Source organism: Sminthopsis crassicaudata, chromosome 1 (assembly GCF_048593235.1).
Source record: "Sminthopsis crassicaudata isolate SCR6 chromosome 1, ASM4859323v1, whole genome shotgun sequence".
NCBI lineage: Eukaryota > Metazoa > Chordata > Mammalia > Dasyuromorphia > Dasyuridae > Sminthopsis > Sminthopsis crassicaudata.
This window is the reverse complement of record NC_133617.1, coordinates 744,037,181-744,052,076: the sequence shown is the minus strand read 5'-3', so window position 1 is coordinate 744,052,076 and position 14,896 is coordinate 744,037,181. Positions and strand designations below refer to the sequence as shown.

The 14,896-nt window shown below is 39.3% G+C and overlaps 1 protein-coding gene across 1 annotated transcript in view; it reads left to right on the top strand.

Moving 5' to 3' along the window:
* Positions 1-6,414: 6,414 nt before the first annotated feature.
* Positions 6,415-14,896, top strand: part of SCN10A (sodium voltage-gated channel alpha subunit 10) — a 90,013-nt gene continuing 81,531 nt past the window's right edge. Inside the window, exons 1-3 of the mRNA XM_074289216.1 lie at positions 6,415-6,699; positions 8,463-8,581; positions 9,950-10,030. Coding sequence (XP_074145317.1) covers positions 6,415-6,699; positions 8,463-8,581; positions 9,950-10,030 — 485 coding nt within the window. The remainder of the gene's footprint in view (positions 6,700-8,462; positions 8,582-9,949; positions 10,031-14,896) is intronic.

The following is a 14,896-nucleotide window of genomic DNA, read 5'->3' as shown; positions in this document are numbered from 1 at the left end:
ATAAATAAATTTGACTGATAGTCTGCAGTAGGAAGCCAAAGGAATTAATGGAGGGAGAGTGTGATAGTTAGATCCAAACTGTAGAAAAATTCCTTTTTATCCCCCCTAATTCTGATCTCTCCTTTACTTACATTCTCTTACAAATTCATCATTCTATTTTGCAGCATATTCTTATAAAAATGACTTACCTCACTACAAGATTATAGCCTCCAGGGAGGTAGGGACCATGTCTTTGTACTGGGGAAGGGGACAGATTTCAACCTGACATTTCTTCTCATTGATCATAGTCCTGTTCTTGAGCTTGTCAATCTCTTTCCTGAAATGTGATATTCAAAATCGAGCAAGATCATTCAGCCGTCACCTGATTTAAGCAGTTGGGAAGGGGACACAAATGGAGAGAGGGGTGGAACCATTACCTCACAAATCCTTCTCATTCTGCCTAGGCTTTTTAATGCAGCCCAAGATGATATTAGCTTTAATTGTATAGAGCTTTCTACCCACTAAAATCCCCAGAGTTTTGGTTTTGTTTTCATGTGAACTAACATCTAATATAATAATAGTCAGCATTTACATAACATCTTGAGGTTTGTAAAATGTTCTCTTATGGAAGATAGATGCTATTGTCATTCCTATTTTACACATTAGGAAACTGAGGCAGACAGAGGTAAAGTGACTTGCTGAAGCTCACCCAGCTAAATGTGTCTGGGATTAAATTGAGCTCAAATCTTCCTGACTCCAGATCCAATACTTTAGTCATTGTTCTCCCTTATTGACTCAATTAGACATAAAATGTCTAACCATTTTGTCCTATGCAGTTGATATTTTAAACCTAAATAGAACACCATATGTGTCTTTATTATATTTCAGATTAGTCAGTTCTGTAGTTTCATTCTGTCCTGTTGAGATCTCTATAGATCCAGTTTGTTTTAATCAATATATTAACTACCTGTCTCACTTTCCTGTAACCTGCAGATTAGATAAACTCTTTCTCTGTGACTTCATCCAAGTAATGGATTAAAATGTTGACCAACCTAAGGCCAGGAGCAGAGGAAGAGTAACTCTTCTGTATTTACATTGGTTTACTAACCTCTATGCTTTTAAGTTTGTCTTTGAATGAGTTCTAATCTGCCCAGTATTGAACCCAGATGTCCCCAGATTCTCTCAGAATAATTTACATTAAAATAATGTACATTTTAATAATATATTTGTACATTTTTAGAATAATGTACATTTTTAAAAGTTCTTTACTGTTTACAAAGTGCTATTGGCAAGTCAATTCTTCTCAAGAGCCTGATGTGGATGGAGTCCTGTACTAGAGACCTCCCTTAGGTATTATGAGTAGTTCCAAGTTCTGCTAAAGCCTTTCCTTTAATTCAAATCAATTCAATACAATAAATATCCATAAGTACACCATGTGCCAGGAACTGTGCTAAATGGTGGAGTTACAAGAAGAGGCAAAAGACAGTCCCTGCCCTCAAAGAGTTTACAATCTAGTGGGGAAGACAATGTGCAGACAAATCCACTCTGCTATCTTTCAAGGACAGCTTGAACTGTGGAAAATAACTGGATTAATCAGTCATTCTAGTTACATTCAAAGCAAACCATACAAAGGATAAATTAGAGATAGTTAGACAATAAGAAGCACTGGAATTAAGATAGTAGGGAGGTTTCCTGTAGGTGGTGGGATTTTTTTCTCTGGGTCTTGAAGGAAGTGAGGGAGGCCAGTAGTTGGAACGAGGAAGGAGAACATTTCAGGGATGAGAGAGCAATGCTAGAGAGAATGCCCATGGCCAAGAGATGGAGAGTCTTCCTTATGAAACATCCAGGAGGCCTGAGAAACTGGATCAAAGGCATGTGTCAGGTAGAAAAGTGTAAGAAGGTTGGAAAGGTTATGAAGGGCTTTGAATGCCAAGTAGAGGATTTGCTTAATATCTTAGGTCAGACACATGCACCAAATTATTTAAGCCCAATAGCAACCCTAGAAGGAAGACTTGGCTACTTGGCAAGTAGTAATAGTGACTTTGAAAGCTCAGGTTTTGTGCAAAATCCTAAGAAAAGAGCATTAAAGATGTTCAATTGGTTGATCCCAATCCATAGCAGAAATGGCATGGAATAAAAAGCCAAGAGATGAACTCAACTCCTATGTCTAACACTTCCTAGTTGTGCAGCCTTGGGGCATTCACAGAACCTTGCAGGTTCTTTATCCACAAAATGACCAGATTCAGAGAGTTGAAGTGATTTCAAATGGTAAGTGATGGGACCTGGATGAGAACCCAGTTGTTCTAGATTCCAAGTCCAGCATACCTCTAACTTACCCCACCTACCATGGTCTAATGGTTCTTATTCTCTTTGCTTAGGAAGCCATTCAAAATCAGTAAATATTTTTTAGGAGATCCCACTTTCTTGGTAACAAATGGCACATTGAATTGAAATGGCCTCTATTATTTTCTTATACAGCCCAATTTTTCCTTTCCAACCATGGAGGCCAGAAGTAATATTGTCTCCATTTTATGGAGGGATTTTAGAGAACATTGAGGTCAGTCTCATCTTTTTAGTGATGAAGAAACTAAGATTTAGAAATAGTGACCTGTCCAAGAAATTACTGCCAAAGGGTAGAAAAGCAAGTTGATTCCTGGTCTTCTGATCCTCAATCTAGTTCCATTTTTACTCCATTAGGTTGTTACCTATGTAGCCCTCAGGAAGTTTATACTTAGTAGGGTAGAGATGGAGTAAGGAAAAGGAATAGCATCAATGGAATGCTGGGAAATATTCAACTCCCCCCAAAAATGTACACAGGACATGCTTTAATCTCTGTTATTACAATTTTCTCCATCATTTTCTTAAGTCTAGACAATCTAGAAACAATAAGTCAGGTCCTGATTTATACTGTTAGACACTTTCATAACTATAAATGCTCATACTGAAAATTTAACAATAGGCTCTTCTAAATTATTTTGGGGTGGTTCCAGTATACCCCTAGAGAATATATACACTAATTTGTAGTACTTGATGAGTACATAAAAGAGATAGAAAGAAAATGCTACATGAGGTCTGAGAGGTAAGGAAACAGGGGAAATAAGGAAAGCTTCCTGGAAGAGGAAACATTTGTATTAACTTTAAAGAATGCCAAAAATTCATCAGGCTGGGAGAGAAAGGTATTCTAGACCTATAGCTATAGGGTGGCTTATGGTCATAGGAGTTATCACTGTTTTACATTCAACAGGGCAAAGCTGGGGTCTTTTTATAAATGTGCCATTCTAGGATAAACAAACCTTTGGAGAAGTTAAGAGTAGGCTAGATTATAGATTTAGAGCTGAAAAGGGATTTTGGAAAACCATGATGTCTTGCCCCCTCATTTTAAATGTGGGGAAACTGAGGCATAGGAAGGTGACATGCTTAAGTGACTTGCCCATAGTCAGACAACAAGTAAAGGCCAGGGACAGGATTTAAACTTAAGCCTTCTTGATTCCAAGCCCAGAGCCCTCTCCATCATTCCATGCTGTCTCTCAATAGGGATAAACACAAGAATTGTCCAGACAACTCTTGGCCATGGTCATTGTAGCTAGTTCTTCCTCTCTGTCTTCCTTCCCCATTCATGGAAAGGGCACGGTGTGACCAGAAAAACAACCGGGACATTTACAGAGATCTGAGGGTTTGAGGGGACATCAGGCTTAAGATGAACCATCCTAGATATCTCAAAGTAGAGCAGAAAGCATCACCTCCCCCCCATGGATGTCAATGGGCAAAGGATGGATGGGTGACCCCTTGTCAGATACGCTACAGAGGGAACTCTTTTCAGACATGAATTAGAGCAGATCAAGAACTCTTAACTAGAATCTCTGGGGAGCTTTTTCGAGATTTGTGAAGAAGGATGGGTAGGAAAATGACACCCTTTCCTCCCCACCCCCACTTCCAACTAAAATTTTTTAAAATGTTGATTGTAAAAGAGAGTCCATACAGAGGCTTCCCCAGACCACCCAAGAGACCAATGAGTCAAAAAAAGATTAAGAACGAGGTCCCATACTCCTGGACAGCCTATACCTCTAGGATTTGGGATCGTTATTACTCAGGATGTTTGTCGAAGTGTCTGACGACCACAGACAGGCTCTTTGCTAGGAGCTGCAGCCAGCACAGTGCCAGAAAAGATGGCAAACACTTTAAAAAGACTTGTCAGATGATTGATAATGGCTGTACTTTAAATATTCAACAAGTCAATCACACAGTCTTCTGGCTAGCCAAGTTTCTCTATGATGGCCAGAGTCCCCCTCCAGGGACCCACTGGCTGCTATCATCGCAAGGGAGGGATTCTTGGATTTTAAGGAGCCCCTCCCTGCTCAAGGTCCCACTGGGGTGTGGATTCATGGTCAGTCCTGAGTCCCAGTGGCCATGGCAGTTGAGGGCAATTTCTCCCATGTAATTCTTAGCTAGAAAGTGTCAAATGTGATCTGGCCAAAGCCCATGCGTCTGTTGTCCAACAATCAGCCTGGTCAAGTGTGAAAAGGGACTCGTTGCTCCATCAGATGCGAGGAGTGAATTTTTCAGCCACAAAGAATCTAAATACTGTTCCATAGGGGTGAGACCCATGACAGGGAGGGAAGACTTTGGATGAAATATAGAAACCGTGGCTCGTTGGACTGAGAAGAGTTGGCTAGAGGTGAACCCAATGAACAGTTTAATCTGCGTAGGGGAGAGTTCCACAATAGCATTAATGCCCCAAAGTAATGAAATGCAAATTACATTTGTCATCTTAGGGCCATCCCTGGTCAAAGAGAGATGCCAGGTCTAGAGCCTTTCACTTCAATGGTCCTTACGGAATCGATCAATTCAATTCAGCTCAGCTATACTAGACTCAATTCATTTAGACAACTATTTATCAAATGCCTACAATTTGTCATACGTTGTGCTGGTAGGTCAGTCAATTGGCAAGCATTTATTAGATACTTACTGTGTACAAACCAGTATGTTAGATGCTAAAGGCCAAAACAGTCTCTGACTTCAAGGAGTTCACATTTTAGTCCCGGGGCATTGGAGAGTTGGGATACTACAAGTATATAGAAAAGCAAAAAGTATATATACAAAATTTTTAAAAATTGCATATGTGTATAGGATGGAATTATGGGGAGCAATGATAGTTATAATAATAGGTACCATTTATATTACATTTTAAGATTTGAAAAGTGATTTACAAATACTTCTTTTGAACCTCACAATAACCCTGGAAGTTAGGTAATCTATTATCAGCTTCAGTTACAGATGAGGAAATTGAGGCATGTAGAGCTTAATCGGCTTGCTCAAAGTCACCCGCAGAATGTCTGAGGCTGGATTTGAATTCAGCCCTTCCTGACCCTGGATTGGGTGTTCTAACCACTGTTCTAACCACTAGAATTAACAAGTGGGGATATCAGGAAAGGGAAAGACCTGATGCAGGAGGTGACATTTGAAGAGAGCTAGGGCTTCTAAAGGTGGCACTAGGTGGCGCTATAATAGATAAAAAGCCTGAAGTCACCCTCAGCAATTTGCCTCAGTTTCTTCATCTATAAAACCAGTTAAAGTAGGAAATGACAAATTACTCTAGTTTTTTTTGCCAAGAAAATCCCAAAAGGGGCCATGAAGAGTTGAACATGACTCAAATGGCTTTGCAACAACAAAAGTCTCCAAGACTTAGAGGTGAGGATGAGTCGAGCCCAGAATTTATGAAGGAGATTAATGAGAAGTAAGCCGGGGAAAGAGGCTGGAACCAGAAGGAGAGAACTTTGAATTCTAAACAAAGGATTTTGCACTTTAGCCTTGAAAAGTCAGGAGCTCCTGAAATGCTTTGGTCATAGGCAGGCTGTTAGAACATTGCCTTGGCAGCCGAGTGGAGGGTGGATTGGAGACAAGGGAGGGACTGGAAGCAGGAAGATCAAGTTTGTGGTGAGCAGGTCTGAATTCGAGTTGCAGTTGGGTAGGTATAACAGAGAAAGGATAGAATGTAAGACATATCATAGAGAAAAAACAAACAGAACTCGGGGAATGATTTGTACTGGAATGACAGCCCCTTGAGGACTGGGTCTGTATTTTTGCCTTTGAACTCCCAGCGTTCAGTGCATCGTTAGCACATAATAAGTATTTAATATTTGACTGATGGGGGAACCATGAGGAGAATGAAGAGTCAAGGTCTGTGTGCTGGAAAGGATGCTGGTGCCCTTGGTAGAATCGGGGTGGTTTGGAGAAGGCTAGTGCTGGGGGAAGAAGGTGGAGAATAAGCTCTGTTTTGGCCATGCTGATCTGGAGATGCTCAAAGGTCCACTACCACTCACTTAACTGAAGTCTTCTTGTCTTCCAGTTCCCAGACATTGTGGTCACTGCCATTCTTTTTTCCCAGTCATTTCATCTATTAGGAATTAAAAACTCTTTCTGAAGAAGAATGAAAAGATGGAAAATCCCTTTGGCTCCCTGGAGACAAACAACTTCCACCCTTTTACTCCCGAATCTTTGGCTGCTATTGAAAGGCGGATCGAGGAGGAGAAACTTCAGAACAAGTTGAAGAAGGAACATGAGGGGGAGGAGGAGAAAGACTCAAAGACGGAAGAAGAGAAGCTCCGACCCCAGCTGGACCTAAAGGCCTGCAACCAGCTGCCCAAGTTCTATGGAGAACTTCCCCCAGAATTGGTGGGGGAGCCCCTGGAGGACCTGGACCCCTTTTACAAAAACCACAAGGTAAGATCCCAAGAGCCAGAGCCTGACTCAGGTGTTACTTTGTGCTCATACTGATACTGTGACTGGGAAGTCCCAAAGGTCTGGCCATGGGCCTTTTGCAAAGACCTTTGACCCTCTTTTGTGACCCAAAGCTTTTGTGATAGTTTTGACATACCCACACACTCTTCAAAAGCCCCACAAGCCAACCTGGGGCTGCCTTTTCCTCATTATTTACATATGAGGAACTCTAGTAGATCATTTTGCAAAACTCCAGGAATGAAACAGAAAGGAGCCAGGTTAGTGCTTTGGCCCCCATAATTGTGAGAATTTGGTCCCAATAATCAAGGAACCAGATTGTAAAAGAGACCCTGAAACTGAAGATAGTCAGGGTTGATGGCCTTCAACATCTTATAACTCGTCCTTGTCACTCCCTCCTTGCTCTTAGTCTTCCACTTTTACGGGGTGCTCAATCTGTGGGCGGAGATGGGCAGAAGGAACACAAGCATGGTTAACTTTCTAAGGAGCATGGTCAAAAGTTTTGTGCTGTAACCTTTGTTTTCATTCACTAAGATAGCCCTGGGCAGAACAGTCAGTAGCAGAGGATGTTCCTGTCCTAAGACAGAGTCTGGTAGGAATCATTCACGGGATTATCTGATGCTAGTGACAAAGCTGAGTGCTTGCTGCCAGGAGAAGAAGAGGAGAGCTAAGCCAGGGTGAGAAGAGCAGGAAAAGATTAGGGGAACTAGACGGTATCAAAGTGGATGGCTTTGAGGAGCATGACCATATTGGTTGTCCTTTGTACCTTCAAGGCTTGATTTTCATAACTGAACCAAAAAAGCGGTGCTAAAGCCAGGCTTGAGCAGGAGGAAGCATTTCTGTGCCAGACATTTTATTTTGTCCTTTTTTAACCTGTGATTTTATTATTATTTAGATCCGATTTTATCAAAGTGGGGGTATTCCCAAATGGAACCAAGGCAGATTGGCACCTGGTCTTAGAAGGTTGCCTGGAGCCTTGAGAAGTGATTATGTGTCAGAGGCAGAATTCTAATGCAAGTCTTTCTTGCACCAAGAGTGGCCTTCAATCTCAGTGACACATTATCCAGGTATATCTTTGCCTCTTACAAACCTTTGATTTCGGTTCTGATGGCCAAGGCTCTCTTCAACAATGAGATGATTCAGGGCAGTTCCAATGAGCTTGTGATGGACCCAAAGAGAGACTATGGGGACTGAATGGGGATTACAACATAGTATTCTCACTCTTTTTGTTGTTGTTCACTTGCATTTTGTTCTTTCTCATCTTTTTTTTCTGGTTTGACTTGATTTTTCTTGTGCAGCATGATAATTGTATAAATTTGTATGCATATACTGGATTTAACATATATTTCTACCACATTTAATATATATTGGACTACTTGCCATCTAGGGGAGGGGAGGGGGAAAGGAAAGGAAATTGGAACACAAGGTTTTGCAAGGGTTAATGTCAAAGAATTATACATGCATGTGTCTTGAAAAATAAAAAGCTTTAATAAACAGAAACCTTTGATTTACAGTGATCGCTGGTCTAAAAAGATAACCTCGGCCCACCACTGGGACCCACAGGATCAGTGTGGGTATATGGTACCTTTTAATCAGCTATCAGAAGGGACTTGATTCTCCTGGGGAGGAGGATCCGGGCATCCTCTACTTTTGCATCAGCATTGGACGGGTGTATAGGTAAATAAGTTCCCTTGTGAGGCAGGTCTGCTTGGTTACTTAGGTTTGATTTTATACTTTTGTTTTAACAGACATTTATAGTGCTAAACAAAGGGCGGACAATCTTCCGGTTCAGTGCGACCTGGGCTTTGGGGTTACTCAGTCCTTTCCATCCCATCAGGAGAGCCGCCATCAAAGTATCGGTCCATTCATATCCTTTATGATGGATTTTTTTCCCTTTTAAGGAAATGGAGTGTATCTGGGTCTTGGTGCCACATGTGTTTCTGTGTCCTCTTGAGACAGAACATTCAGCTCACCTCAAATCCTGCAATGTTTTTAAAAGGGAAGATTTAAAAGGGGAGAGATGCTGATTCAGCTGATCTGTAGGAAAGGGAGTTGCCCAGGAATTCCCCACACTAATGAAATCACAAGTATAATTAAAAAAAAAAAAAAACCAAGATGTTCCATTTAATAAAAATTTAATAACAATTTATAAAGCGCCTACTATGTGTCAGATATTATGCTAAATACTTTTATAAATATTATCTCACTTGATCCTCAAAACCACCATGGGAGATAAGTTCCATTATTATCCTATTTTATAGGGGAGGAAACTTAGGCAGACTGAGGCTAATTGGCTTGCACAGGATCATATAATAAGTGCCTGAGGCTGAATTTAAACTCAGGTCTTCCTTACTTTGGGCCTAGTGTTGTATCCACTGAGTCCCTTCCCCTGTTTTTGAACATTCAAAAAAGGTTTCTGTTTTTAATAACAGACATTCATCTAATTTGCAAGAAAATTATTCAGAAAGGAAGCTCCCAAATGACACAAAAGGGTGAGTTCTTCCCCCATCCATTTCTCTGACTTTCCCAGGAACAGCTTCAGGCCAATGTTCTGATAAAAAATCTACTTTTTGGGGGGCGGATGATTAAATACAAAAAATAAATGGTCACTTGATATTCCAAGAGAATTAATTTATTTTAAACTTAACGGGTCCCAAGTTTCTCCTAGCACTTCCACAGCTTTTTTGCTTGGTATTTGATCTAAGTCATTCTACAGCTCTGAACCTCAGTATCTCCATCTATAAAAGGGGGACAATAATATGACATGATGTGGCTCTTATGGGAGCATATCCTAAAATCTCTTTGCAAACATGAAAGTGCTACGTAGATAGGGCTCACTGTTATTGTTATTATTATTCTATTTTAAATATTAGCAAATACTTCTCCATATCAATCAAATTGCCTTAAGAAACTCCTCCTTTCCTTTTCCCCTGTAAGTAGCTATTGCCTGATAGCAGATTACCTGACATCAGAGTAAGTGAGTGCACCTGCATTCTGAAAACTAGTCCAGTCTCCTTAGAGTATGGACAAGCTGGGGAAGGCTGCCCTGCTAGCCAAGCAAGTGTCCTGTGAGAGGACTTTCAGGGAGCATAGCTAAGCAAAGGCTTCCAGGCCCTCCCTCCTTCTCAATAGAGACTTGTTGAAGCTGTTCATTGAATCATCCACAAGCCTAGGAAGGAAGTCTCTTGTCCCCACTGAAATCAGTCACACATTCTCCTTAACAAATCCTCCTCACCCTGTTCAGTTTCTTCATCATGATGACAATTGTGGTCAACTGTGTATTCATGACCAAGACGGAAACTCCACCGACTATTGAGTAAGTAGTTTCTCCTCATGTGGCAGCCAGCAGTCCCAGATTGTTTTCCTTTTATCTTCCTCAGTCATATTCCACCTCTATTCTCCTATCCAGTCTGCCTGATATGCTTTGGCTTTGCAGATTTCTTGTTAATAATATAAGATTTTGGAAGAAGTCTTCCATCTCACATTCATTAGCTATGTGAATAGTGATGTTCCATAATTCTTGCTTAACCTCTATTTTCTCTTGAGAGTAATGATTATCTTTGGATGATGGGTGGGGGTCTAGATCTGTGAGTTCTTCTGTCTAGGGAATTCCCAGTGACCTTCTATCAATGCAAAGAAGTATCCATGCTGTAGTTTATAGTCTTAGGACATTCTGAGTAACACAGCCAGCATATGGCAAAGGCAAGACTTCAACTCATGTCTCCCCGACTCTTAGAGTCTGTGCCTAGGATCAAATGAGTAACTCTATATAAAGTGCTTTGCAAACCTTAAAGTGCTATACAAATATTGGCCATTATTACTATTACTACGAACTACTTCTGACCATTATCATAAGGTTGCCCACTATCACCGTTACTATTCAATAAAATTGTATTCGAAATGTTAGCATTAGCAATAAGAGAAAAAAAGAAATTGAATAAATTAAAGTAGGTAATGAGAAAACAAAATTATCACTCTTTGCAGATGATAATGATGGTATACTTAAAGAATCCTAAAAAATCAACTAAAAAAACTACTAGAAACAATTAACAACTTTAGCTAAATTGCAGGATATAAAATAAATCCACAGAAATCATCAGCATTTCTGTTACCAATAAAGTTAGCAGCAAGAGATAGAAAGAGAAATTCCATTTAAAATAACTATAGATAATATAAAATATCTGAGAATCTACCTGCCAAGACAAAGCCAAAACTATATAAACACAATTACAAAATGCTTTTCACACAAATAAAGTCAGATCTAAAAAATTTGGAAGAATATCAAAGGGGCAGCTAGGTGAGACAGTAGATAGAGCACCAGCCCTGAATTCAGGAGGACCCGAGTTCAAATCTGGTCTCAGATACTTAACACTTCCTAGCTGTGTGACCCTGGGCAAGTCACTTAAACCCAATTGCCTAAAAAAAAAAGCATATCAAGTGCTCATCAAGGCCAAACTAATATGATAAAAAATGACAATTCTATCTAAATGAATCTATTTATTCAGTGCCACTCCAATCAAACTGTCAAGAAATTACTTTAAAAAGCTAAAAAAAAAAATAATAAATAGATCCTGGTCATTCCTACCCCATAAGAATGTTTGAAGGTTAAAGGCATTAGTAAATGTGAAAAGACTTTGGAACCTCTTTGACCTACTCATTCTTTAGCATTACATTAGTTAATTTCCAATTATTTCTTGATCTATCTTTCCACTGCCTTTTAGTACATATAATTTTTATTGCATAATCATCTGAAAAGAGTACATTTAATATTTCGCCTTTCTGTGTTAATCATGATGTTTATATTCCCAAATATGTGTCAATTTTTGTGTAGTGTTACATACCACTGAGAAAAAAAATATTCCTTTCTATCCCCATTAAATTTCTTCAGAGATCTCTCATATCTAACTTTTCTAAAATTCTATTTACCTCTTAAATTCTTTCATTTACTTTGTGCTTAGATTTATCTAGTTCTGAGAGGAAAAAATTGGGATTTCTCACTAGTATAGTTTTACTGTCTGTTTCTTCCTGTAAATCATTTAACTTCTTTAGAAATTTGGATGCTATACCATTTGGTCAATATATATATAATACTGCCATTACTTTGTTGTCTAGGGTACCTTTGGCAATATGTAATTTCCTTCTTCGTCTCTTTTAATTAGATTTATTTTTGCCTTTGCTTTGTCTGAGATCATGATTACTAGTTATGCTTTTTTCTTTTACTTTAACTGAAGCATTATAGATTCTGCTCCAGTCTTGTACCTTGTATCTCTCTCTCTCTCTCTCTCTCTCTCTCTCTCTCTCTCTCTCTCTCTCTCTCTCTCTCTGTGTGTGTGTGTGTGTGTGTGTGTGTGTGTGTGTGTGTGTGTTTCAAATGTGTTTCTTATAAAAAGCAAATTGTAGGAATTTGGTTCTTAACCCACTTTGCTATATGCCTTTATTTTATGGGAGAGTTCATCCCATTCACATTCTTAGTTATGATTACTATGTATTTCCCTTCATTCTACTTTTCCCATTTCTTTCTGTGTATCTCTCTATCACTTCCATTTCTTTCCCCAACTTTTTCTTCCATTTCTCTTGTTTGATTCTTAAAATCCTTTTTGGGGTCATCCAAGAAGACTTTTTGGGCCTCAGACCAATTCATAATCTTTTAGGCTTCTGCTGTAGATGTTTTGACATTGTTGTCCTCTTCTGAGTTTATTTTTGATCTTCCCTATTTCCATAGCAGCTTTTTGTGGTCAGGGATCCCCCTCCACATTTCCAGCCTATTTTGTGACTATTAAAGTTGAGCTCTGCTCCTGAGGTATAGGGAGCAAGTTTGTTGTGCTAGGGGTCAGAGGCCTGGTCATTGGCTTTTGCCTCAGGGCCTTTTGCCCACTTTTCTGGAGTGGCGCAGCCTCTAGCCTGTTGTGCCAGGAGGTCCAAGGCTAGCAGTTTACAAGGGCTGGAGACCTCAGAGATAGCTTACTGTGCCATTGGCCTTCTGAAATCAGGACTATGGAGCCTTGACTGCTGATCTGTCTTGTGACTAGGAGCCTCTCACTGGCTTGCCTGGATTGTACTGGATTACACTCTTCTTTTACCCAAATAAGATAGACTTTTCCTTTAGTCCTTTGAAGTTATCTTGAGCTGGAAAATTGTTTCACTCAATTTTTCTGTCTTTTATTAAAGACTTGATTTAATATTGTTTTGAGGGAGACTGAGGAGAGCTTGAGTAACTTCCTGGCTGTTCTCTATCATCTGCTTCTATCTCTTTTGAAAATTCTTAACTTAGAAATGTAAAAAAATTAGCATCTAAATAAATTCTCAGAGTAAACCAAAAGAAGCATCACCCACATAACAATCACTCTGCTAAGTAATAAGAGTACAAAGGAAAAAACCGTGTGTGTGTGCTTGTAGTCTACTTACATTCTACTGAGTTTGTTTATCTAGGCATGGAAATTAATATAATTCCCATTTCTGGCTGGTTTACAAGGCAGCTTTTTTCTCTCAAAATCCCTTAAGTACCCGCATAAGTATTATTATCCTTATTAAACAGTTGAAAAAACTGAAGCTTTCATAGTCATGTCATATGCAGACAGTGAGGATCTGAGGTAATAAATGCAATAAAACTCCTGGAAACAATTTAATTAGAATTTTTATGATGTTTAAATAGGAACAGGCCCAAAGGTAGTTACCCTGTAGCTGATGTAGTCACTGCTCAGGTAAAAAGCAGAGAAGCCTCTTTAACACATGCTTGGGCTGCAAGGATCACATTAAGCATCTCCAAGGAGGAATTAAATTGCAGCTCCCAATGGTTAGCTGAGTCTACCTAGAAAGACCCAAAGGATGGAATCTGCCTTAATATTCCTAATAAAAATTTTAAGTGATCTCTCTCCTGTCAATAAAGTCTCTTTCTGTCTTTATCTTACTCTCACTTCCTCCCCTCCTAGCTGGTTTTCTCACTAGACTTACTAGTTGATAATGTTCTCAACCTACATATTCTGCATATTTCCTTATAGAAGAAATTGAAGTCACAACTATGAAGGAGTAAGAAAGGCTTTGGTTCAGAGCACAAAAAATTTAATATGCACATTTTGTCTAATACCTTAGAAATAACTGAGTTATAGTTGTGGAGAAATGAATAAAAAGTTCTTTGCCCAGTCACACAAGATGGATCTTGAATCCAGGTCTCCTTGTCTCTAAAGCCAGCTCTTTATTCACTGTTATCACACCTGAGAATAATCAGTTAAAACAGGAAGGTTTGCCTTATAGTGAGTGGGGGGAGACTTCAGCAGAAAGGAGAAAGAGAATTTGAAACTCAAAATTTTTTTCTAAATGTTAAATTTTTAAAAAATATAATTGAAAAATATTCGATGAAATAAAAATTTTATGTGCACACACATTTAAAAACAAAAAGGTAGTGTTCTCTTCTATAAACTACTTATTCCCCCTACTACTTTATTGAGTCTATCTCAAAAATTCTTCTCCTCCTCCTCCCCCTCCTCCTCTTCCTCCTCTTCCTCCTCCTCCTCCTCCTCCTCTTCCTCCTCCTCCTCTTCCTCTTCCTCCTCCTTCTCCTCCTCCTCCTCTTCCTCCTTCTCCTCCTCCTCTTCCTCCTCCTCCTCTTCCTCCTCCTCCTCCTCCTCTTCCTCCTCCTCCTCTTCCTCCTCCTCCTCCTCCTCCTCCTCCTCCTCCTCCTCCTCCTCCTCCTCCTCCTCCTCCTCCTCCTCATCTTCACCATCCCATAGAATAGAAGCTCTTTAAGGACAAAGACTATTTCATTTTTCTCTGCATCCCCAATATCTAACATAATGCCTCACATATAATATATACTTGATAAATCCTTTTTAAATGAATTGTTAGCAAATATTTACAGACCCCTTCATGATATTTTGGAGCTTTGGGATTTTTTTTTTTTTTTAGGATTGTAACCATATCCATTAAGGAAGTTTGTTTATAGTTTTCTTTCTCTGTTTTTGCTCTTCCTGGTTTAGGTATCAAAACCATAAGTGTGTCATAAAAAATTTATAGGACTCCTACTTTACCTATTTTTTAAAAAAATAGTTTATTGTGATTGATTGGTTTTTTACATGTTTAGTAGAATTCATTTATAAATCCATCTAATGTTGAAAATTTTTTCTTAGGAGCCTCATTGATGGCTTGTTTTATTTCTTTTTCTAAGATTGGTTTATTTAAGTATTCA